This window comes from Enoplosus armatus, chromosome 3, assembly GCF_043641665.1.
Source record: "Enoplosus armatus isolate fEnoArm2 chromosome 3, fEnoArm2.hap1, whole genome shotgun sequence".
Classification (NCBI taxonomy): Eukaryota; Metazoa; Chordata; class Actinopteri; order Centrarchiformes; family Enoplosidae; genus Enoplosus; species Enoplosus armatus.
In genome coordinates this window covers 2527067-2552089 of record NC_092182.1, presented here as the reverse complement: position 1 = coordinate 2552089, position 25023 = coordinate 2527067, and the positions used below count along the sequence as shown (strand labels likewise).

Here is a 25023-nt window from a genome sequence, read left to right as displayed (position 1 = left end):
AAGCGGCTTGTGATTGCGAGCCTGATCCCACTTCATGAATCAGAGCCACAGAGCTTCTCCTTGGCTTTGTTTCTGGGCTGCTCTCTCTAGGGAGCCGCACAGGGACTCAGCTGTAAAATGTAGGCCAGAGTCGACACACACACACACACACACACACTCTCGTGCCAGAATACATACACAGTTTACACACTCACACACACACACACACACACACTAACAGTTTGTACTGTAGATGTACAGTACGGCCTACTACGCTGTCTTCATCCTAACCATCTGCCTCTGTGTCTCACAGAGTCCTCGGCGTGGCTGTCAGGAGAAGCATCTAGCCAATCAGCAGAGGCGAGGGGCGAGGCCGGCCAATTGGAGGGGGAGAGATGTCGGGGCAGGGCGGGCACGTGGCCCTGGCTCTCGTGTCATTGCTGCTGCTACTGTGGCGCGAGGCGGCACCCATCGAAGTCCCACAAGACCGTAAGTCACTCTGCAATCCACTTAAACGCAATATGTCACAGGAAGTGGTGATACAAATGCCAAAAAACTACGACAACTGATTTGGTTATAGGGAAATCGGCTGAGATAGATAGACTCAGATGGGTCCCGTTCACTTGCTGTCTGGATAAAAGCAGTTGGGACAAACAAGGATGGCAGTCATTAGGTATTCTCCACTCGGTGTCAGATTCTGCCGACCATTTTTAGCTCACGTTCATTTATTTATTTCACAAACTCTTAAAAACTGTACACTGCTGACACGAGCTGACAGAGAACAAGGAAGCTGCTGCGGTTCGCCTCGTCAAATTAAAAGGCGTAGCTCCGAGCCTTTTTGAGGAAAGGGCAGATAATTTTAGAACTTACTGCAAGTGAGACAATATTTTTGAAGATACGGACAGGAAACATGGCGGAGAGAGAGAGAGAGAGAGAGAGAGAGAAAGGCCACGAACAGGGGGGGGCGTTGTGGGTGTAGTAGGATACGCATCTCGCCCAGACGTGCCCTTGCTCGTGACAATTCCTGCAAAATGCTTTTGAGCGTTTGTCCCGGGCCTTTATTCCGATAAAGGCCAAGTGGCGAATGCGTCGTCATTCTGTTGGCAGCCTTTCTTGTACAGTGTCCAGCTGAGAGACTTTAATCCTTCGGAAGAATGTGAGCTAAGAGTGGTTTGATGAAGCCAACAACATGTGAAATAAAGAGAACACGAGCGCACACGGCACAGTAGTCAATGGAGCTCTGCACTGTACTGCCTGTTTTTTTTTTTTTTGTTAATGTATCACCCCCAGACTAATTTTAGAATGGGGACGAATTTCTGCCCAATTGGTTGTCGTTTGACGCGCAGCTGGAGGGGGATCACGATGCCTCATTAGTCGCCTGAAAGATCAACGATCTGGCTCTCTGATGTTTTTTTTTTTGTCTTGCAGTTTGAGCAGTAACTCTTTAAGGTTGAGGTTTTTACATGCAAATCTCAGTCTTACCATCGCGGCCCTCTAACGGCTCGTAAGCACTGCTGCATTTGGATGGGCCGTCTGAGAGTGAAACTGTGGGCATTAACTGTATTTGCACTGGGCGAGGCCTCATTCGAAGAGTAAACCTTTGTCCATCTCAATTTAAAGTTAACACAAACAAATGACATTTTAAACCGGTTTTAAACTTCTTATCACATAATAAAAAAGACAAAAATGATTTGACATGATTTAATATATTTATGAAAATGTCCTCCAACTTCAACAACGCTGGTTTCAAAGCACTGCGATCCATTCATTTTTAAAATATGAAAAAATTTAAGTGTGTTGCCGGAGCTGGAGCAGCGATCGCATTAACATTTCATTATCATGAGAAAGGACTTGCTCCCTGTCCCTGGGTAGTAGCGTGTCGCTCTGGGTGGTTCCCCCGCTGCAGATTCAAAGATGATAGGTCTCCATTGATTTCAACATGCACGTATTCGCGCGTATTCCCCCCCGCGCGACCCGCAGTCACACACATATTCTCGTCTCTGTCCTGTGGAAAAGCCTGACTGGATCTTGCCGTTAAACCCCTTTCTCACAGCAAAGACGAAATGTCTCACAGTTGCACAATGACAAATGATTTGATACTGACAGAGCCCCAAGGACACCTGGCTTATGTGTTCCATACACAACCGCACGCTCACACACACTCACACACACCAGCAGCAGCAGTCGGCTGTCAGCTGCTCTGTCTTCTATTTCTCCCCCCCCCCCCCCCCCCATGGCGCCATCTCTCTCGCCCTGTTTTTTATAAGCCTGACCTTTCAACCCCGGACTTATGATGCTCTATTGATCTGATGCGCGCACACCCTACCGGACACAGACCATTTTGGATAATACCCTTATAACCCAGTGACCTCTCCTTAATGTATTCGTCACACTGTGATCAACTGTCGGGGTTTGACGTGTGACTTGAGCGTGCAAGAATTTGAACAAATACAAACCTTTAGGAATCAAATGTGCCAACGCGCTGTTGTTTCTTGTTGCTTGTCGTGTTTCTCTTATGGGCCTCTGCGCACGATGGGATTTACAGCATCCCTCAAATGAAAACGTAGAACAGGGAATAAACAGAGAAAGTCCTCATTAAAACAAAGACTAAATCTTTGAATCTGGAGGGGTGAGACGTTTTACAAGCTGCTTGTCTTCATCAGAATCAAGTTGTCTTTGTAAACGTCAGTTGTTGTACCTTATTACAAGCGACGTTTAATAACCCTGCGCTCCAGACCTCATCTGTAATTGCAGCGGTTCTAAGCTCCAAATCCTTGGCTGTACTAACATTTTCCAAAATACTTCAGTTCAGTTTTTTCTTTTTCTTTTTTTGCAATCCAGTAGCTCTCAATGTACTTGCACACAAGAACAATGTTAAATTTTAATATGGGACTTTAAATTGCACCATTAGATATTAAATGTATAAAGACCACCGGTTCCCTTTTGGTAGATGTACTGATCAGTTTTAGTTGATAGTGATCCGTTTGTGTGGCAAAATGATGCTACATGACCCCCCCCACCACCACCACCACCACCACCACCCCACCCCCACCTCTTTTTTCCTTATGTCTCTTCGTCTGCTTCAAAGCAAACTGCACTCCTGACTTTAATTGACGAGTGCCTTTGGCAGATCCCTGCAGGACACACACACATTCGCACACACTCCATCTCCACATGATGATGTGGCATGCAATGAATGCTATTTAAATTCAGTAAATAGGTCGGTGGAGTCTTGCTGTAGCTGGCAAATATATATATATATATATATATATATATATATATATATATATATATCAAATATATACATTAAGTGCGGGCAAAACCCACATGACAGTGCATCGCAGCATGGGATGCAAGCATGCGTATATGTGCACACACGGCACACACTTTATACCGAGGCTCATCTGCGAGCGCCATACAAACGCAAGGTCAAGCTCCCGACATCGGGGTCGCTTCGCCACTGCGTGCGTGCCTGTCAGTGGGGAGGAGGCTTAAATCACAAGCAGCCTGGCGAGTCCAGATCACTGCTAAATATCTTTTGCACATTTGCAGGACAGCGTTCGGGAGGTGGGACGAGAAATGAGGAGGTGGGAGACGAATGTTGAAACATTTCTCAGTGTTGCATTACGTTACACTAGCTGACGGTCTCCAATCCCCGTCTTTTCATCAGGCTGTTGGGGCCATTCCTTCAGAAATCAGTCACGTTGTGAACACACAAACATATGTAAATTCAAGTGATTTCTTTTTGTCCCTTAACCTTAAACATCCAAAAAAAAAAACCCTGCATATATAGGGTAGACACCTCTACATCAACAGCAGACTTCTGAGTATTTGGTGGGTAGGTTTAGTCTGACACATGAATCCTCAATGTTGTCTATGATTTTCTCTTTCACCTCAAATAAATTACTTCAGTTTTCCCCATTCGTTCGTTAACGCCTGACTAAAGCCCAAGTGGGCAAAAATGTGTGGCGCAAAGTCACAAAGTCAGGTGTGAAAACTGGAACAGTGTGTCAGGGCATCGTCTCGGACCGCGATTGTTTATTTTTTTTGCCCCCTGTTTCTAGTTCTCCTGGAAAATGGGTTGAAAGTAATGAACCAACCAAAATGACGGCACAGTTACCCCCTCAGTGCATACTTAAACGAACACATCTGGATCACGTAGACAAATCTTAACAAAGAGCCCTTTGAAGCTTCATGTGCTGGCCTCCCAAATACAGCCAAGCGATGTGATCACGTTTCCCTCCTTCCATCACTAATCAGTTATTTGCAATTGGAACACAGCGTATGACGCCGTGTTGCAGTGTAAAGCCTAACTTTTGTGTTGTCTTTCTCTTCCTCGCCGCTCGTCTTTTACCGGCACGGGAACTCCCTACAGGTGAGTCCTCAGTTTCTCTCCATAGCTCACAGCTCTCTCTCTCTCTCATACAACATACCTGTAAGCTATAACAGGTGGTTCTCAACTGGTGCAGCCTTTCCCTTAAACGCATACCCATTCTGTTTCTTTCCATCCACCCACTCCCGCCCACCCGCCTGCCATCGGAGACAAACCCGGTTGCTGTGAAGAGACGACTACTAACCGTTGCGCTGCAAAACTAAAATAACTTAAGTACAGCTGGAAACTGAATGAAACAGAGTACAACCGAGGCTTAAAACAGCATTTAAAGAAACATTGCAATAGCAGTTATAACTCATTCAAGCTTGTTCAGACTACTAAAACTATATATATATTTTGCAGTATAACATGAATAGGTCCGACTAAAGGAGCAGGGCAAATACAGCTGCAGATGATGCAAATAAGAAAGAGAGGAAAAGTGTTTTTTTTTAACCCAGACCAGCACTTCACTGCATGATACATTTCTTTTTTTGTATTTCAGTGTAAGTAACAAAGACTTCAACACATTCTATCATACTGGTGTTCCACCTGTGCCGTAAAGTTGCAGGTAGCAGTGCCACTACTCTCCGGGAATTTCCAGGGAAATTAGAAATTCACTACATTTGTTTTTTTGTTTTAATTTTTTCCAATACATTCCGAGTCATTCTGTAACACTGGACATCGATCGTTTTAAAACGAAAGTGTGCAAGCATGACACCCTTGTTTATGCACATTTATGACATCCATCAACTGCCCAACAAAGGGCTCTTATTTGCCCCTCCAGTCTTCAAAGTTCCCCTTCCCCCCCTCCCTTCCCCCACACACCCTGGGTGGCACGTTGGGAAGGTTACCCCCCCCCCCCCCCGAAAACAACTAGATTGAAAAATAGTAAAAGTAAAGTCTACATACACCTACATATATGACATATATTTGACGAAGTTGAACCACCTACTCGTGACCCCGCCAGTTGGGAACCACTGCGCTATAACATAACATAACATAACATAACATAACATAACATGACGAATGCAAAGCTGTAACATAGTGCTATAAATGTGCATGTGTCTCTAATATGATTAACAGTCACGGTACAATGTGTCCATCCTTCTCTCTGCCCCCCCCCCCACCCCCCCACTCTTTTTGGCTTCACGTTGGACTAACAGCGAAGATCCTGCAAGACCGTAAGTGTTTCTTTTTTTAACACGCTAACGTTTCTGTCCCGCCAGCTCATTGGGTAGCTCACAGACCCTCGCTAGCACTCGCTAACTTGAGCCGACATTACAGTGGGACACACGTGTTAGCTGACCAGTTGGATTTAGGGGGACGCACACTTTGCAATCCGTATCACTTGTATCAAAATCCCCAACCTTTGTTAATGAATGACGGTGAATGACAGATTGGTATATTCCAACAGATCACTGGTTGTAAGACACAGTTATAATACCAGCATTATATATTTTATATATATATATATATATATAGCAATACAGCAATCACAACTCGGCGGTAGTTCAAAGAATGTGAGCCTTGGAGGATGTTTTATAAGCTCATCGTGTTGAGGAGTCATTTCCATGCCAATTATCTCCCATAGCCTGGCTTTTATCACAACCAAGCACACTATATAAAAGTACGCGCGCAGTCGCCCCGGCAACACGAGGGATATACATAATACAGCCCTCTTTCGGTTGTGGATGAGATTAGCTGGAAGAGCCTCAACAACAGGGAAACCCGCCCTCTCATCTCGTCATGTCCTCTCTGTTCGGCAGGAATTGGTTCTTATTGTCCGGCCGCCGAGCTTCTCCTTTAATCTGGCAGCTCCTCCGAGCCTCGTGTTGTGTGTACAGTATGTGCCGTGTGTGTACTTGTGTGTACAGTGTTGGATCCAAAGCCAGCAAAAAAATACGTATAGTAGACCACAGCTGGGGAGGCTTTCATCAGAATGTGAGGGAAGGTTTACTGACCGATGAGCGAGGCTGATAATGGCCTTATGGTAAAATATATGCAAAAATGACCAAAAAGGGATAATTGGAAATGGTTTTAAAGGTAAGGCAATATTCTATCTATAACGTGCTATTGTCAACAAATCGCGTTAAAAAGAAATCTCACTGTATGTATCAAAGCCTGATCTCATAGAGCTCCGTAGAGCTTCACAACTATGAAAATCACGTCAACGAGCACACACATACACCATCCTGCTGCCCCAAATACTCACCGGAGCACCGAATGTGGATTAATCCGCCACTAAAAGTGCTAAAAACGACAGTCATCAGCTCAGTCATCAGTTTTAGGAAATGACTGAACCGTTTTTTTTTTTTTTAAACATTTACGTCTTCAGTAGGAACCAGTTGGCTTGGGGCTGACAGACACAGGCAGGGCAGGGTAGTCAGGGAGTATTGAGAGACAGTCTAATGCGTGTTTTCTCTTTTAATGGGATTTATTGACAATAAGAAAAAGATAGAAGAATACCAGCTTTATCCTTTAAAGCGCCAGAGCCCTTTCCATCCTAGAGGAAAAGAACTGTGGGGCGGGAATCCCTGAATGTTAAGCAGCTTTTTAGGTAAAATGGTAATGTTGATAGGTTTATTTGCTCTCATTAAGACGGAAGCCTGGCTGTGAGTTTGAAGAGGTTCCTTACGACAACCAATTCAATTTGGCAAATATACTTTGCTCTAATTGTTGACAACCGGTTTAACTGGAAACATCCGCTTGAACACTGCATTTGAGGACCAGTGACCCCCCCCCCCCCCCCCCTTCTACTGTCTCTCCATTGGGCTTTATTACTGTAACACAAGAAATCAGTATATTGATCTTTAGAAAAGAGCTTCACGTAAACTGGTACGGTGTGAATGTGTGTGTGCGTGTGTGTAACCTGTACACAACCTTATTCCTGTAACTTTCTCTTTGCCCCCCCCTCCCCCCCCCCCCCAACCACAGTGAAGCAACCCCCCACTATAGTCAAGCAGTCGGTGAAGGACTACATTGTCGACCCCAGAGATAACATCATCATCGAGTGTGAGGCCAAGGGCAACCCAGTGCCAACGTAAGCAGTACACACACACACACACACACACACACACACACACATCCGTCCTCTGCTCATTGCTTTCTGTTTCAAGGGGCAGATCCAATTGCAACTGAGACACAAGCGGATGATAACTTCATAAGGCTATACAGTAAATAACACATTATAAATACAATACATATACAAGTAGCATCCAGCCCACAATTGTTCTTTTTTTCTTCTTCCCACATTTCAACTTAATAACAATTCAAGTCTTATTCTGCAATAATGGTTTCATTTCTAGGCAAGGCTGTCAAATCTGAGCATGGAAATTCTCTTTTGATTTCATTGCCTAACACGGAGGGTCTCAGGGTTAGGGAACGTTGTGAACTTTAATTTTTGGAATCAAATTCATATATTTTACTGTTGAATAAAAAAATAAAAAAATAAATAAATCGACAGTTTACATCTCTTTTTCCCAAAACAGTGTCCCCATAATTCTTAGATAATAGGCGGACCTCATCACGGGCAGTTTGTTATTTCATTCGGGTGAATCCACCCTTTAACCCTTTAATCAACCCTTAAAAGAGTTGCCATGACATGCTTTGTCCACCCTCCTCCTCTTCTCCTCTCCACTGTCCATCCTTCACTCTTTCCCCTCAGGCCCTCGTTGTCTTTCTCTGTCCTCTCTCTTCCCTGCACCCTGCTCTGTCTGTCCTTGATGTCTCCTTGTCCTCTTGTCTCTCTCTCTCTCTCTCTCTCTCTGGCGAGTGAGAGTTATGAGGGGTGACAGTGCCACTCGGATGTGCTCTTCTGCCACTCTGCCCCCCCCCCCCCTGTCTGTCTGTCTGTCTGTCTGTCACTTTTCACTTTTGCCTTCCTTTTTCAGTGACCCCCTTCCCCTATTCAGTTGAATGGTGTCTTACCCCAGAGCTCCTTTCCTGCCCCCCAACAGCCCTGTAAACTCAGTGTGACGCCTGTCCGCCTGCCCTGACAAGTAGTCTGCTGTGCTTTTTGCTGCTCTCTCTCGGCTGCCCCCCCACGCTGTCCTTCCATTACCTCCATCACTCTGTCTGGCTGTCCAACTCTCCCCACCTCTCTAGAAAACAACGTGCCCATTAAAGCCTGTGCGTCCCGTGCTTTGTTTTTCTCTCTCCTGCCTGTAGACTCGTCAGCAGTAAACTACTATCACTGCTGCAAACATGCACAATAAGGATGTGTACGGCTTTTGCCAAGAAATGTGTACAGGAGATCCTGCAAAACCCACTAAATGTTAAAATACAGTTATCCGAAGGCTTTTTCCATTCACACCTGGCACCAACGTGTGACCTGTGATCAGATGACTGGACAGAACGGATTAAAATTCTGATTCTGACTCGACCGAAGTGGTCTTGACTGCAGCCCCGGTTGAAAAAGAGGTTACGTGTAATCCAAATGCCTAAAGTACGCCTCCAAATCCGGCCTACGGGACTGTGCTGCGGAACGCAAAATCACAAGCCTCGGTTGTGTTTCGTGGCCACAAAGAAAAGAATTCTGCTATTCATAATCGCATGTGTTAGATTGATTATTAAGTGGTGTTTGTCTTCTGATCTACTGTTTACTGTAAAATCATAAACTAGCACATTCTTCGGAGGGGGGGGGGGGGGGGTGACTGACGACTGGGATGAATCCAACCATCCATATTTCCACTGTCAGTTGCTAGAGCATAAATCATTCACAGATTTTCATTCTTCTTCTTCTTCTTCTTCTTCTTCTTCTGCACTCACACAAAAAGATCTTATTGACACACACACACATACACCTCACATGCATTGAAATATTCACACAACTCACACTCAGAAGCAGGCCTGTAATACAAACACACACACACACACACACTGGGTCTCCAGTGGTTACATCACTGGGGGGTATGACCAGCTCAGGACAGTGGTACATTGTTTATTTGGAGACAGATTGGCTTTACGTAAGACACACACACACACACACACACACGCACACGCACAGTCACCCAGATTCTTGTGTACACACACATACACACTTACACAACCTCACAATAAGGCACTCACTCTCCCATGCGCACACACACTGGCTCTCCCCTTCCCAGGACAGGCATTGTGCTCCAATAATGCACTCAGTTGACTATTCATGCTCATGAAACATTCAGCGAGAGGGATCGTTCACTTATTCACTCACAATCAGTCTCTCACTACGCAACACACGCCACAACACACACACACACACGCACACACACACACACACACACACACACACACACACACACACACACAGCTCCGGTCTCCAGTGCTTCAATAGTGGCCCATTGTTCAGGCTCAGCGCTGTGCTGCACCTCAAACAGGCTCAGCTCAACTGTAACTCGCCCTGAAAATGACAGGAAGCATCTTTTGTAAATCCCCGCTCGCCACTAAATATAGAGGCGGGTTACGTAAGCATATTCCGTGTTCTTCGCTAATCAGGGCGCCCTCTGGAAACGCCACATGCAACAGGATTAGGTTGGCAGTGCTAATACGTACACACACACACGTGCGGCGTTGAGCAATGTAAGATGGCAACCACATGACAAGCAGAGGACTTTTACACATTTTCCAGCTGTTGAAACGATTAACAGTCCACGTTAACACGGCGAAATCCCAGTGGGCATACCCCCATGCCAAGATAACCTTTGCCATGCTTCCCCCGCCTGCGTTGTCTCCTCTTTAACAGGCGCGCCGGTGTTTTCATCACATGCCACAGTTTCTTTTATAAGGAATACTGTTTTCATTCATTATTAATTCAATAGTCACTTCTGCTGTTTCTCAAGGGCTGTTACTCTTCGATATGTAACCTCCCCTGCAGATGTTTGAAATTCAAACGGGAAGGTTACAGTGTAAAATAGATGTACAGGAACTGTGTTTCAGAGAGAGCGCGGGACGACAGGTGGACCGGGGTCTAAATGTAATAAGATCTACTTGGAACACATCACAACACCCAAATCTTTTACTTACCTGGGGATTTCCATCGCTCCATTACTAGAAGCAATGCACGAGACCAATTTTAAGACCTCTTCTAAAAGCGTATAAGTGACGACTCAGACAGATGGACACCTCTCCCACTGTCTACATTGGGTAGGATTGCCTTACTTAAAATGAATATTCTACCGAGACTCCTTCACCATTTTCGATTGGTCCCTATTCTGCTCAATAATTAACAATTAAAAGGCTAAATGGCTGCTTCAGAACATTTATTTGGAACGAAAAGAAACCCACGATAAAAAAAGAAAGGCTAAGTTGCAGATGTCCGTGGAGCAGGGAGGTTTAGCTCCCCCAAATATTAGACTCTACCAGCCGGGCAGCACAGTTTCGATACACAGTATATGTGTATACGTAATGACCCCTAACCTGCATGGCTAGACCTGGACTCGTTTGACCCAGGTAGTGTGTTTTCAAGTCTTTTATTAGCCCTGGACTCGAGGAGGATTAAGAGTGCTACGGATAATAAAGTCAGAATTAATAATAATGAACTTCAATTCCAGGGATCGGTAGAAGTTGTAATGCTAACCCTTGGGTTGATTCGCTGTCGTCTGGCTCAGGTTCTCATGGCGAAGGAACGGCAAGTTTTTCAACATCGGGAAAGATCCCAGGGTGACGATGCGAAAACGCTCGGGAACTCTGGAGATCGGTTTCCGCAGCGGAGGGCGACCGGAGGACTACGAAGGAGAGTACCAGTGTTTTGCCAGCAATGACTTTGGAGTGGCTCTGTCCAACAAAATCCTGCTCCGGGTCTCCAGTAAGAAAGCACAAGAACACACACACACACACACACACACACACACACACACACACTTTAATGTTATTACAGAATAATATTTGGACGTAATGCACACATTGAAATACCATCATAGGCTACAAAGAAAGCATTATGGTGTCTTACAGCTGAGATACTGCATTTACTTACACATCTTGCCATATAACAATGTTCTCATCTCTTTCCTCCTTTCTCCTCCTCTTTTCCACCCCCCCCCCCCCCCTTCCCCCCCCCTCCCCCTGCCTGTCCGTCAGAGGCTCCTTTATGGCCTAAAGAGGTGCTGGAGCCAGTGTCGGTGACCGAAGGCAGCCCGCTGGTTCTACCCTGCAACCCCCCGCCGGGCCTGCCTCCTCCGTTCACCTTCTGGATGAACAGCAGTGAGCGCCAATTACACTCAAATACACACACACAGCACACAGACTGTGTTTCTCTTTCTCTATATGTTGCGCGTCCCGCCGACTGTCTTCACTATCACCCACTATCGGGTGCAGTTCTATCATCTCACGGAGAGACAACTGCGTGTTTACTGGCTTTCACAGCGACGGGGGGAATGAAGGGGAATCATGACCCGTTTGGCTTTCGTGTTCCTCAAATGCGACTTTGTTTGAAGGAATTTTTGCCTTTAAAGCTGAACACCTCATTGGCTCGGAGGTCGACTGCGTCATTCTTGGGGGTGACATCGTTACAACCACCTCAAGTCACGTCAGTCGGCATCCCCCAAGAAGAACAATCTAGGTGCTGAGAGACGCACTTTATTTGTTGGCTAGCGGTCTTTCAGGTCACCTAGAGACAGGCTTTATTTCCCTCTCCTCATCGCAGTTTGTCTCCAGTGACCTCTTAAGCTTAATGCTTTAATTTGGTCTTTCATCCCTCACGTTCTTGTCTCTTTCAGTTTTAGGAGCGTTTTTTTCAGTCTTGAGCCACGTGTTGTCCTTCTCAACCAAGTGGACTACGCTACAGTACTGTGTGTGTGTGTCCGTGTAGAGATCATGTCCAGCCAGTTCACCTTAAGTGAACTTTACCCACTCAGCGAAAAGCCTGTAGCACACACAGACACACACACACACACTCGGATCAACCGCAGTACATTATATCAGCGTGTCATGTAGCCCAACACTGTAACGCACCAACAGCCTGGCTGCTGATTGGTCCCGGGGCACTGTCTTGACGACCATACGGCTCACGTCAGTTGGTGCAGTTACCGAGGGTGGATGGCGGTCTGTCTCGGCGTCTGTGTGGGCGCGATGCAAGTCAACGCTTGCCTGTGGCGACTGTGGGATGACACGTCAGCCTGAGCTAACTTGAACAGACGTCGAACTGAGTTGTATGTAAAGATAAATATATATATAGATACGCATCCAGCGATCTACAAGCTAACGCGTGGCCTTAAAGGGATCTTTGCTTTTACATTTATATGATATTTGCAGCCCTTCATGCAAGACTTGAGAGATCAGTTGGTGATGGTGGCCAGGGTGGCCAATTACAATATATATAAAACACAAGCCTGCGTAATTAAAGGGTTATTGAAGCAGTTTGGCATTGAGCTTTGCTTTCACAGCCAGTGCAACACAGCAACATACAGACATAGACTATACATAAAATCTTTATGTATACTTTCATGCCCTTTCTGGCATCCCCAGCTCAAAACAGTGTCAGCGAGGCAGTATGTTCAGGGCTGCTATGGCAGCGGGAACAAAAAAGGTCCAGATAGTATTGATTCAATAAAGCTGTGGGACTTGCAATAAAGAGATTAATAAAAGAATGGTTTAAGCCGAAGCAGTAGAGGCCGAGATGTCCAGACTTGGTAGGTCCCTAGCATGGATCAGTCTCCAAAAAGGCCGGATGCTACATGTTTCATAATGCAACCCATTTTTTCATTAGACCCTGACAGTTTGGTAAACACCCACCTGAAAATATGTACTCCTGTTTTCATTACATGTATGCAATCTGAGACTTTCTTTTAGTTTATTACTTTATTTTTGTTGCAATTGCCTTTCCAGTCCAAGGAAAACGTGGCAGTAGACCAATGCAGTCATGAATATTGGTCGCAGATACCTCAGTTCTTCCAGGAGTAAAAGGGGTCATTTGGTAACCCTAGAAGAACCCTTTTAGGCACTGGGTTCTTCTCGGAACCCTCCAAGGTGATTGAGGACTCGCTTGAATTACAAAGGGTTTCTTCAGAAGCTGTGAGCTGCAGAAATGGTGTTTGTTGGAACACACTGTGGTGGTCAGAGGTTCCTGCAGGAACTTATAAATTGTGGAGGGTTCTTCCAGGAACCTCATCCTAGGGAAAGGTTGCCTGAAGCACCTTCGGTGTAATAAAGGTTCTTTGAGTATCCCGTTTGGATATTTGAGTAACCTCATCATATGTTCACGCATGTTCTTCAAGGGTTTCTCAAGCGCCTCAAATATATTTCTAAATTCCTCGGGTACCCCATTGGATGTTCAAGGCACTTTTTTCCCCCAGGTTTTTACAGTGCTGGAGATTCCAAACTTGAACCCCACTCAGTTGTTCCTTCAGTAACGCTTTATTTTACGGGTCCAAATTTTTGGAATCATTTGCTAATAATATCCTTGTAAGTTTTCTGGAAAGAAGTAATGCAGCGTGTCAGTGCGTGCGGTGTGTGATTGGGGTCGGCTGTTTCATAATTGTCTCCGGGAAACATCCTAGGAAACAATTCAATTTGAATCAATAGGAATTACACACCCATAAAATATAGAGACGCCGTGAAAACTAGTATTATTCCAACAACAATAATGTGTGTTCAGCACATTCATGTTGAAGTCTTGTTTCATTACTCATGGAATGTGAATATTCTTCAGATCTTAAGTTTATATTTCAGTTTGACATTAAAACCCCGACCACTGCTCTGACTCCTCTGTCCTCCCTCTGTCCTCCAGTCATGTCTCCGATCCCTCAGGATAAGAGAGTGTCCATGGGTCTGAACGGGGACCTGTACTTCTCCAACGTTCTGGCCAAAGACGCTCACACCGACTACAGCTGCAACGCTCGCTTCATCTTCACGCACACCATCCAGCAGAAGAACCCCTTCACACTCAAAGTGGTGACCAGTGAGTAGAACACACACGTACACACACACACACACACACACACACACAAACACAAAGACTTGCAAACCTTCAGGAGTCATTTATTGAACATCCATGCGGTAACAGGGTATGAACTGGTTTTGATCACACACCAATCCAACCCAAATGGAGTATGACATATCCCCATCTAGAGGCGACGTCATGACATGACACGAGATGCATGAAATCATAACCTTCACTGATATCTCCTCAGGTTGCTGCACAATAGAGAGGACACGTTGGTCGACGGGTTCTGTGAGTGTGTGTTTTTCGTGTGGACTGATGAGCCACTGTGTCTGCCTGTGTTTTCAGAGGAGCCGTATAATGACACATCTTACAATGCCACTGACCCCTATGGTGGTGAGTTACTTCCTGCCTCGACAGCTCCGCTTCCTGTTCCGCCTCTTTAGTCGTGTCCCACGGTAACATGGCTCGCACACTAACCTGCTAGCTCAGTGACGCTCAATCAAGTCATCCGCTGACCTCTGATTTAACCTCCTAACTGCCCGCTACAGGTGTAGAATCCACCGCGGGGTTTCGCGTGGGAAGGCGAGTATGGGTTGTTGTGTTTCCTTTAAGGCACAACGTCTTTTTCCGATGCTTTTGCTGTGTAAAATGAATAAATATATTTTAAATTGGACCCTTTTCAAGAGAGAAAAATCACAAAATCTACATGCATTCAGTATATGTCTACTGGAGTTTTAATCTTAGTCCTGGTAGAAACTGCATTTAGACCATTCAGATTGCCCTTACCAATCTAACGAAGATCATATAACCTCGACAAGACAAGACACAAGACTTGTGAGCTGCAATGTTGCTTCTTACGTCCCAATCAAATGTTCTCAGATCACTGGCATCGCTACACTAAATCCGGGCTGTTTGGCTGACTGAATTTAGAGATATGGTGTTTGTTTTTTGGCTGATTTAAAATTGACGTACTTTTTTTTTTTCCCATTTGGAGATCACAACAGAAGGTTTATTTTGTATTTTGAGTGAAATCAGGGCTCAAATGTACCACTTATTGGGCCTTCATTGGTCTTTCCTTCCGATTTTGCAAACTAGACGGACATTGCTGAATTTGTCCTTAAACTACAGTTAAGTACTAATACCAGTGTCTGAAGAAATGAGTTTCAGCTGATTGAAGCTGCCGGTGTTTTGTGTTTGACTGTTCCTCACCCAAAGGTCCTCCTGGATCAAAAGTTTAGTTTACTTCCCATCGGAATGAAATATGTTCTCTTGACCGTCTTGGCACACGACAACTCTCCACTGAAACTCACCGATACATCTGACAGCAACAGAAACACTTTAATGCAAAATGCTGCGGCAGAATCCAATTTCTTCGAATCAATCACTGTGGCAGTAAGTCAGCAATTCATTAAACATGGAATAAATCAAATGGCATCATATCCACTGCAGGAGAGGAGAATGACAGGCTGGAGCAGCTGGGACGTCTCTCTCTGACCCTAATATACACTGACACTCTGTAGAAATAAGTATTCATCTCACTTAATCCGTAATCTGTTTATTCCACCTTTCAATCAGGGTTAAATGATCACAGGTAATGAATAAACATACAGTAATTAACACACAAATTACCCTTAATTCAAGAATATTGCACACAGAGAATTGAATCTGTGTGTCTATTATGCCATACACCTATTGAACGAGCCCATAGCTGGAGGGAACAGATCAGCCAAAGTGGCAGCATATGTGCAATTGGCTGAGCTGGGAGGGGGTGGGGGTAGGGGCGGGAGCGAAGCCCAGGGGTAGATGGGATCCTAAGGGAGAAGATGCTCCTAGTGACAGACCAGGCCGGCGGCTCGGAGTCCCCAGTGGGACCGAAGACACAGAGGAGGGATTAGGTCACATGATGAATATTCAGTCTGGATTCATGCAGTCGTCATTAATAGTCATATATGTATGGAAATGGGTCCGCCGCCTCCTACTTCTGCTCTGGGGGAGTGATGGGGACTGTAAAGGCTGTCGAAATGCTCACACGCGACCACTCAAACACACACACACACACACTCATGCACACATGCTAGCTACTTTATCACTAATCTCTAATGACACAGACATCAGCAGGGTGGTTACCATGTTTCCAGGGCGCTCACTGCATCAATGTAGCTCCCACTATAGCGACTGTGTACATAAGCACTCAGGCGTTTGTTACCGCTAACCTTCTTCTGTATGTTTCCTCCTCTTTGTCGCTCTTCCTCCCAGTGTCCCTAACAATAACAGATCCTCCCACCGCCTCCTGTCTTTCAGCCGGCCACTGGAGAAGCTAACCGCTAACAGATGCTTTAATCCCATTGCAGATCTGCATCACAAAGGATGCTGACGCTAATTTGATCCCACACACTTCTCAGCAGGCTGCAGCTCTCTGATGACTGAAGTCTAGAGCTCTACCAGGTCTCTCTTGAGAATGAGACCCCGTGTCTCATTGAGATTACCTGTTTAAATAAAGGTTAAATAAAAAAATTAAAAAAAAGCAATGATCAAAGAGTCAGAAAAACTAGTGACGAAAGCCACAATTTTGGGGGGGAATTGGTTCACTCAGTAGCTGCAAACAATTATCAATTCAGTCAATCATCATTTACGATGCTGCATACAGTTGGATGTAGTACAAGGTCAGCCCGAGCCTTTTTGGAGCCGAATGTCGACCCACTCTCCCCACGAGTTCGTCCAAATCAAAGCGTAACTCTAAGCTCTTATTGTAAACTGGTATTCCAGTCTATCATTTAAAGAATAATTCTGTTTTATGACAACTTGGCTCTTATTTTCATAGGTTTAGCCATCGCTTCTGTTGGTTACGACAACTTTGTATTCACCAAAGTATCTGACGAGATTTCGGGAGGCATTGCCCGAAAGAAATCTGATGGGGATAAGGCTGAGATGTTGTCTGGGACCTGCAGTTTAAGTTGAAGCACTTGAAAGGGCTTGAAGTGTCGTTTGAAGTGTACAACAAGAGCTGAAAGCTGTTGAAATGTTAGTTTCAAGTTGAAGCCCTGTAGGCCGTTGAATTATCGCTTGCATAGTATGGGCGGTGTAGTATGTAAACACTGAAAGTAGTTGAACTGTCAGCCGAAAGCAGTGTAAGTGCCAGTTGTGTCTAAGCCATGAAAACAGTTGAAGTGGCAGCGGACGCGGAAACACTGATAAGCAGGTGAACTCTTATTCAAAACGTAAAAGATTGAAGCAGTTGAAATAGATTAAATCTGCGAAACATGAACGACACTATATCTGTTTTAAAAAGTTTGCCTTTTATGGCAAGCCCAAATGTAAAGTATAAAAAAAAATAAAAGACTGGTAACATGATAATAATGATTTAACACTCTTAGCTAGTTAGTACTCCTAGTGTATAGTTTATGTTAAAGGAAGAAAGGGTGTCTTGGCTGTATATAAAACAGGGTTAAGTGAGTTTACACTCAGCTACACGCCTGATTAACATGCCACGTGTGTGGGTGTTGCGACATGTAAACAAAGACAGCACTTGGCAGTTTGCTCACATCCCAGACTGCTTAGTTGAACTGACTGATTGGTTCATTGACGCTCAAATGTTTTATTCACAGTTTGTGTTCAAAAGCTTGTTCCAACCAACTGAAGCGACATGTCAATGCCGACCCCCCCCCCCCCCAATTATTGTATAAAAGCACCTTTACATTCAGCATGGCTCATGCCTCCTCCCTCCCAGTCATTGTACTCCATGTGAGCATTATAAAAGGCCTTGCCACTTAAAAGCCAACTCCAAAGACCACCAAGGTTCTGTTCTCAAGGCTCTAGTTTTGGCAAGGCAACCAGTCACAATGCTGCGGCGGCTTATTGCGTTGGCGACGCCCTACGGGAGGGTTAAACATGCGGCTGAAGTCTAATGCCGTGAACTACGTGACCTTAAATATACTTCAGTCTGATGTTAAACTAATCTCATTACAGCGGAAAAACTGGGCTGCTTTATTTAAGCTTTCAATGGCAATCTTTGCCATCTCTTTTCCCTTGGCAAACATAAAGCAAGATCAATGACCCTGTTGTTGTTTCTGCATCTCTTAATGTCTTCCTGTGAGAGAAGCCAGAGGGTGTTAAACGCATTTGCAGGCTGCTTTGGCCTCACAACAGACTGCGCAGAGAGCCAAAAGCCTGGCAGAGATGGAACACAGCCACAAGGAAATGATCAGAATAATAGTGTTAGATTCATGTGGCAGTGCCCACAAAGAGGACGTTTAGCTCCTTGTAGGAAGTGAGTCACGGTACAGACATAGACTGTAGTGCACCTGGATTAGATTCTGAATGCGTTTGTGTGTGTGTGTGTGTGTGTGTGTGTAAACCCCTCCTTGTTCCTTGTCTGCAGGCCGCAAAGTAGCCGAGTCCACGCCGACCTTCCTCTCACCTTCGGGGAGCGAGAGCTCCAAAATGGTGCTACGAGACGAGCAACTGCTGCTGGAGTGTATCGCTGCTGGACTGTGAGCTCACACACACACACACACACACACACACACAAGATGAAATATAAATTCTAGTGAGTAGTGCTAGGACACTGCAAAAATAGACAACATATGTCATTCATAGGCGTTTTGCTGTTGATGTTTAAAGCACCTTCAGCTTCCCTAATGTGACAAGCGAAACAGATTATGAAAGTGAGGATTTTATGAAATCGTTCAGGGACCTAATTTGTTTGCTTAAAAAGTGGGCGTGACTGGGAGTGAACATGGAGTCTCTGGGGAATCACGGCGTTTCTTATCATCATATATATAAAGTATATATGAGATGCTAAGAGATAGCAAAACAATTAGCGCATTCACGCGGGATAAATTTGGAAAATGTACTTTTTAGTTCAAAATAAATATTTGGATGCTGGAAAACAACAAAATGCAAAAACACAAAGATGCAAACATCCATAACATACATTTGAAAACAATGAAATTAAAAGAAACAATTGTTCATTTGCAAGCTTTGTCTGGGATTATTTAAAATGGGACTGGCCTACCGAAGATCACATACTGTATTCGTATCTGTTTGTGTATCATATAGCCGGTCTGAGCTGCTTTAATAAGTCATCATTCTATTCTTTAACGATAGAATGTATTGTGGCTTAGTCTGCTTATCTTGATTTGATTAGCGCATGGTGGCAGCGTGAACTTACTTGAACCTGCAGTTTTCCTGCCGCTGCAACCAAATGCAAATGAATGGCGATAGCGCCACGAGGTGACGTCTCGTGTCCATTCCTCCGCAGTCCCACGCCCACCATCAAGTGGTTCAAGAAGGGCGGCGACCTGCCGGGACGGAAGGTGAAGTTTGAGAACTACAACAAGACCCTGAAGATCATCAACGTGTCGGAGGAGGACGCTGGGGAGTATGTGTGCATGGCCAACAATCATTTAGGCAGCATACGCCACTCCATCTTTGTTCAGGTCAAAGGTGAGGAGGTCACGGTGGCCGCGTGTTTATGCAGATACAGTGGCTTGTGTTCGCGAGTCCATCCCGCTAAAACCCGACTCCCTGTGTTCCGCAGCGGCTCCTTATTGGCTGGACAAACCTACAAACCTGGTGCTAGCCCCGGATGAGAATGGGCGCCTGGTGTGTCGGGCCAACGGCAACCCTAAACCTAACATCCAGTGGCTGATCAATGGCCAGCCGATAGACAGTATGTATAGTTCATGTTTTAAGACCTTTCTTTCTTTCACTCTTTCTGTCTTGTTTGCTATTCAGCACATTTGTCAGCTTAGCTTGTTAGGTTAGATTCAGGGCATTATATTATACATAACATTATGATGATTGGCCATTTAGCTGGCACATTTTTAACATGATTTAAAGCACTTGATTACAAAATGATCATACCATGGACTGCCCATTTGCTGGGAGGTTCTTCAGACTTTATGATCTTGTTGGCATATCAAATAAGTAATATACGCATTTCAGATAGAGGGACACTGCTGTATTTGGTGCTAATGTATCAGTCAAGACTCACTGAGTCAAAAGCCTAGCTCCAAAACTTGGAGAATGAATCACTGATGATGCTTTCATTTTTATAATTTCTCATTTTTCTCCCACCCCCCCCCCCACCAGGTTCTCCCCCAAACCCGAGCAGACAGGCAGTGCTGGGTGACACAATCATCTTTCGCTCGGTGCAGATAGGGAGCAGCGCCGTCTACCAGTGCAACGCCTCCAACCAGCACGGCTACCTGCTGGCCAACGCCTTCGTCAGCGTCCTCGGTGAGTCTGTAAACAGAGCAGTGTCCGACATCGGCTGGCAGTGTGACACGTCTTTCTGTATGCCTTGGCTCCATTCTCAGCCCTGAAATCTATATAATCTATCAAATATGAATATGGGGGATGTATTGCATGAATAGCCACCGTGTTTTGGGGGGTAAAACTGCATTTCACTGAACCTGAACCTGAAAGGGTTATCATCCACGAAAGCTGGTACTGCTTGCTTTGCATCTCCACAAACACCTTTCATTGCAAGAATCTCGACACATTTTGTATAATCAGGTTTTGATTGCACAGTTTTACACGTACAAATGACCTTTTCTCCATATATATGTGTAGCTATAATACTAATAATAATAATAATGATAACTTTATTTACATAGCACTTTTGGTAAGAAGATAACACCATAGAAAAAGAGGATAAAAAAAGACAGAGAAAGATATAAACAGTAGATAAAACAGCACAGATAAAGATCCAAATAAATACAACGCAGGGATCATAAAACATGGGGGGGGGGGGGGGGGGGGGGGGGGGTTAAAAAATGTTAAATGTCAGGAGAATGAGAAAACCAAGTAACTTATATTAAAGATTTCATGAACACGTTCCTATGAAAGAAAGTTTGAAGAGAGATGATACAAGATGCTAAGCTAAAAGAAGCTAGTTGTATGTTACTAGCAACAATTATTTCAAACCACTACAGGAGACATTCTGACATATCACAGTAGGAACAGCAAAGGTGTAAATAGTGAAACGAGCGATGGCTGAATTCCATTCGGCTGCCGCAGTTTCAGGGTGCTGGCCCGCTTGTCGCACTGTCACAGCTTTAATAGAACCGAGCCATTGTTAATGTCACTACTAAGACCTGTGCTTTCCCTGCCATGACAAAGTCAAAATGTCTGCTGCGAGAAAGAAGTATGACACATACAGTTTTTCACTAAAAGACCAGATGTCTGTTTTGATTTGATTGCGACATGAAGAGTCCTTGAAGTGATGAATCGGTCCCTCTTGTCTTTGCAGACATGCCTCCCAGGATACTGGGCCCTAAAAACCAGCTGATTAAAGTCATCGAGAACAACCGCACCTCCCTGGACTGCCCCTTCTTCGGTTCCCCTCTGCCGGACTTACGCTGGTGAGCTTCTAATGCTTCTTTGTTCGCTTGAATCCTGGAAAAAATACTGGAAACCCACATCCACGCGTCCTTGAGCAAGACAGTTTGCTCGTTCATATGTTCAGTTCTTTCGCCATGTCCGTGTGTTTTCTTTGCGTACAGGTTTAAGAACGGACAGGGCAGTGGGCTGGACGGCGGCCAGTACCGCGTTTACATCAACGGCACCCTGGTGATCAAACGGGCCCGAGCAGAGGACGAGGGCACCTACACTTGTGTGGCCAACAGCATCCTGGGCACGGCAGAGAACCAGGTCCGCCTGGAGGTCAAAGGTCAGACATTACATCACCGCTGCACTCAGACTCCTGTTACGACTCAGCATCCAAGCTCACAATGAACCTGAAAAACGAAGTAATCGTCTTGCGACTACACAATGCGCACGTCTACATGTGCAACAATCAGCTCCAACAGGGTTTGTGGATTCCCATTGCACGACAGACGGAACATGTGAAACATGAAATTATTTTCCTTCCTCGTGCCAAACAGCCTGCGCTGTCGGGACTCACATTCAGATCTCTTGTGCCTTTAACGAAAGTGCCTCATCTTCTGTTTAATAACTAACATTTGCATTCTGAATTGAAAATTAAATTAAAACAGGTGAACTGATCTGCAGAGGTGGTGAGGCAACTTTTCATTTTACATTTCAGTTTTTTTTCATTTCCTGTAGCGATCCACCCAAGAAAAAGTTCTTATACTGCGCAGAAGTTGTACAGAGGAGGTCGGGGTGGACGTACAACACTGGTGTTTCACCTTTCACTGATTTTCCCGGGATGCCTCTGAATGCGCACGTTCACGTAGTATGTGTGTGTGTGTGTGTGTGTGTGTGTGTGTGTGCATGGGTTCCTCCTCAACCTCACTCCGACTCAGAGCCGACCGGCATCGTTCGAGCCCCGGAGCACCAGTCGGCCATCAGGGGCTCCACGGCTCGCTTTGACTGCAAGGTGAAGTCTGATCCCAGCCTACCCGTCACCGTGGCCTGGACCAAGGATGACAAGCCTCTCAGCCTGGGATGGAGGTAACTGCGTCCTACAGGGACCCTAAAGCGCCAGTCAGTGTTTTAACAGAGAGAGAAAAAAAGAATCCAAGGCTAATCCAAGCAAAGTTAGCACTTTAACGTCAGTAAATGTTTGCTGTTCCTTCCTCCCCCCCCCCCCCCCCCCCCCCCCCGAGCATGAGTGGATCATTAGTCTCTGGTTTGTCTGTGATTAAGTGAAATACCTAAGCAGCTGGGAAGTTGACTTTCTTTTATTCATTTTCATTCAATTCCTTTTTTTTTAGCCGTCTTTCGGTAAATTCTCAGCGTTAATAATTGTCACTTTTGTTGTCTAGTTACATGGTGGGCTACCCTATAAGGCAGGGTAATATTATTATTATTAATATTAAGTCCAGTATTTGGCAGATAAGCACATTCATTCGTGAGATGTCAGTATATTTGGAGTCAACTGGGAGGAAGATGGCTTTATGGCACAGAGCATGTCTCTCCGTGCTGTGTACACGGTGGGGGTGTGGCAGGCCGAATGTGGGCCACAAACATGTCGCCTGTGATTCGCGGCTGAACGAAAACAGTGGCGTTGAAACACTCGAACGTAATCCACCCCCGTCTCTGTTTGTCCCCCAGACTGCGGAAAGACGAGGAGTCGCTGACCATCCCCAATGTGAACGAGGGCGACGAGGGAACGTACACCTGCACTGTTAAATCTGAGATAGACCAGGACTCGGCCTCGGCCCGCCTCACTGTGTTAGGTACACTCACGTACAGAGCGGCGCTGGAGCGAGTTGCACCATAAGACCCCGTGTACTAAAAAAAGGGGTCGAAAAACATTTCTCTGAACCCATACATGTCACGGTAGCTCATGTATTTTTCATGTAAAACCTTTTGCCCGTAAAGAAACTACCAACTGCAGCTGCCGGTTAAATGCAGTGACGTAAAAGTTCCAATATTCCCATTTGAAACATAGTGAAGGAAAAGTAGCTTGCGCCAGCACCTCAGAATGACGTTTCTGTCCCTCTCTGACACGCGCACAACAATGCTTTCATTTTTGTCGTTGGTGTTTTATATATTTTCTCACTCAGAAATCCTTCCACTGTAAATGTCTTCAGTTTTGACGCTGTACTATTTTTCAGCTCCATGCCTTCAAATGGAAATCATGCATGTTTTACTGTTGCTGCCGTTTACTAAAATGCTTAACCTAGCCAAGCTTTAACTCGACTTACTCCTGTCGATTCACCTGTTGCGTTGCATGCGGCATATTGAGATAGCATATAGAGCCGTGTAGGAAGTGCTGTAGCGGAGCTGTCCCGTAGACGCAGTTCGGGCATCATGCGCGGCCATTGTTTTGACATGTGACACTTTAGCATTAATGACAGCAAGTCAAAAAAAAAATGAAATAAAAAAAGCGTGGCCGTCGTTAAACCGACGTTACCATTTTGTGAAGACATGTCTGCAGCCCTTAGAGACTCTCGGAGACGGGGACGCACCTTGAGAAATGGCTCAAACGTCCACGTCTTTGAGATTAAGGACATGTCCTCAGAAAATATGACTCTCAGCGGACCTGCTGGGTTCCCCGTTGTTTCTAATTTTGAGGAAAAACTGGCCTCATATCTGTGACTCATCAAGTAATCAGTGCCTGAGTCTCATCTGTAAAAAAAAACAAAACCAGGCCCGCATGATCGGCTCAAACTGAGTGAAGCCGACTGGATATTAATACAATGTGTGCTAAATGACAGATTAACAGTTGATTCTCCCTCGCTGTCGACTGGCTGGTAGACTAACCTGCAAACTCTAACCTTTATACCCCACTTCCTGGTCCCTGACCCCGCCCCACAGAGGAAGCCTCCCTCAACCCCTCAGTCTCTAGTGCCTTGCCTCCAGGTAACACATGGCTCGGGTGGAAATCTTTGTTTTTCTTTGTCTTTTTATTGTTTCACTTTTTGTCCTCTGCCTCTATCTCAACGTGTGCCTCTGTTGTGTCATAATGTTTATTCATATATCTTATCATTTCCTTTTATAATAGATATTATTTCATTACGTGCATTATGTTCAGACTTTTTCTTTTTTTCTGTTTTACTATGTGGATTTCTTTTTATATGCATGCACCACAATTCATGCTGTCATGTGATTTAATCTCATATTAAGCCTGAACATTCTCCAAGTTGTTTGTTAATGTTATTAGTATTACTATATTAGTATATTACAGTGTGTGCTGTCTGCCAATGTCTGAGGTCTGATGATTCCCTGTTCCTCCGCAGACCGTCCAGACCCTCCCATGGATCTGGATCTGTCTGACCCTGCAGCCCGCAGCGTTCGCCTCACCTGGATCCCCGGAAACGACCACAGGAGTCCAATCTCACGTCAGTATACGCACGCACGCTCTTCATATACCTGGATTCTCCCACCTCTCCTGGATTAA

General features: G+C 45.2%; 1 protein-coding gene across 3 annotated transcripts in view; it reads left to right on the top strand.

Moving 5' to 3' along the window:
* The first annotated feature begins 374 nt into the window (after positions 1–374).
* Positions 375–25023, top strand: part of nfasca (neurofascin homolog (chicken) a) — a 53100-nt gene continuing 28451 nt past the window's right edge. For 2 of the 3 annotated variants that reach the window (XM_070902974.1, XM_070902976.1), the window contains exons 1-17: positions 375–468; positions 5515–5532; positions 7286–7391; positions 10939–11135; positions 11408–11530; positions 14055–14225; positions 14556–14603; positions 18589–18700; positions 19471–19655; positions 19750–19881; positions 20304–20450; positions 21466–21577; positions 21719–21885; positions 22481–22628; positions 23232–23356; positions 24441–24485; positions 24863–24964. In XM_070902974.1, coding sequence (XP_070759075.1) covers positions 375–468; positions 5515–5532; positions 7286–7391; positions 10939–11135; positions 11408–11530; positions 14055–14225; positions 14556–14603; positions 18589–18700; positions 19471–19655; positions 19750–19881; positions 20304–20450; positions 21466–21577; positions 21719–21885; positions 22481–22628; positions 23232–23356; positions 24441–24485; positions 24863–24964 — 2032 coding nt within the window. The remainder of the gene's footprint in view (positions 469–5514; positions 5533–7285; positions 7392–10938; positions 11136–11407; positions 11531–14054; positions 14226–14555; positions 14604–18588; positions 18701–19470; positions 19656–19749; positions 19882–20303; positions 20451–21465; positions 21578–21718; positions 21886–22480; positions 22629–23231; positions 23357–24440; positions 24486–24862; positions 24965–25023) is intronic. The other variant, XM_070902975.1, reaches the window with a different exon arrangement.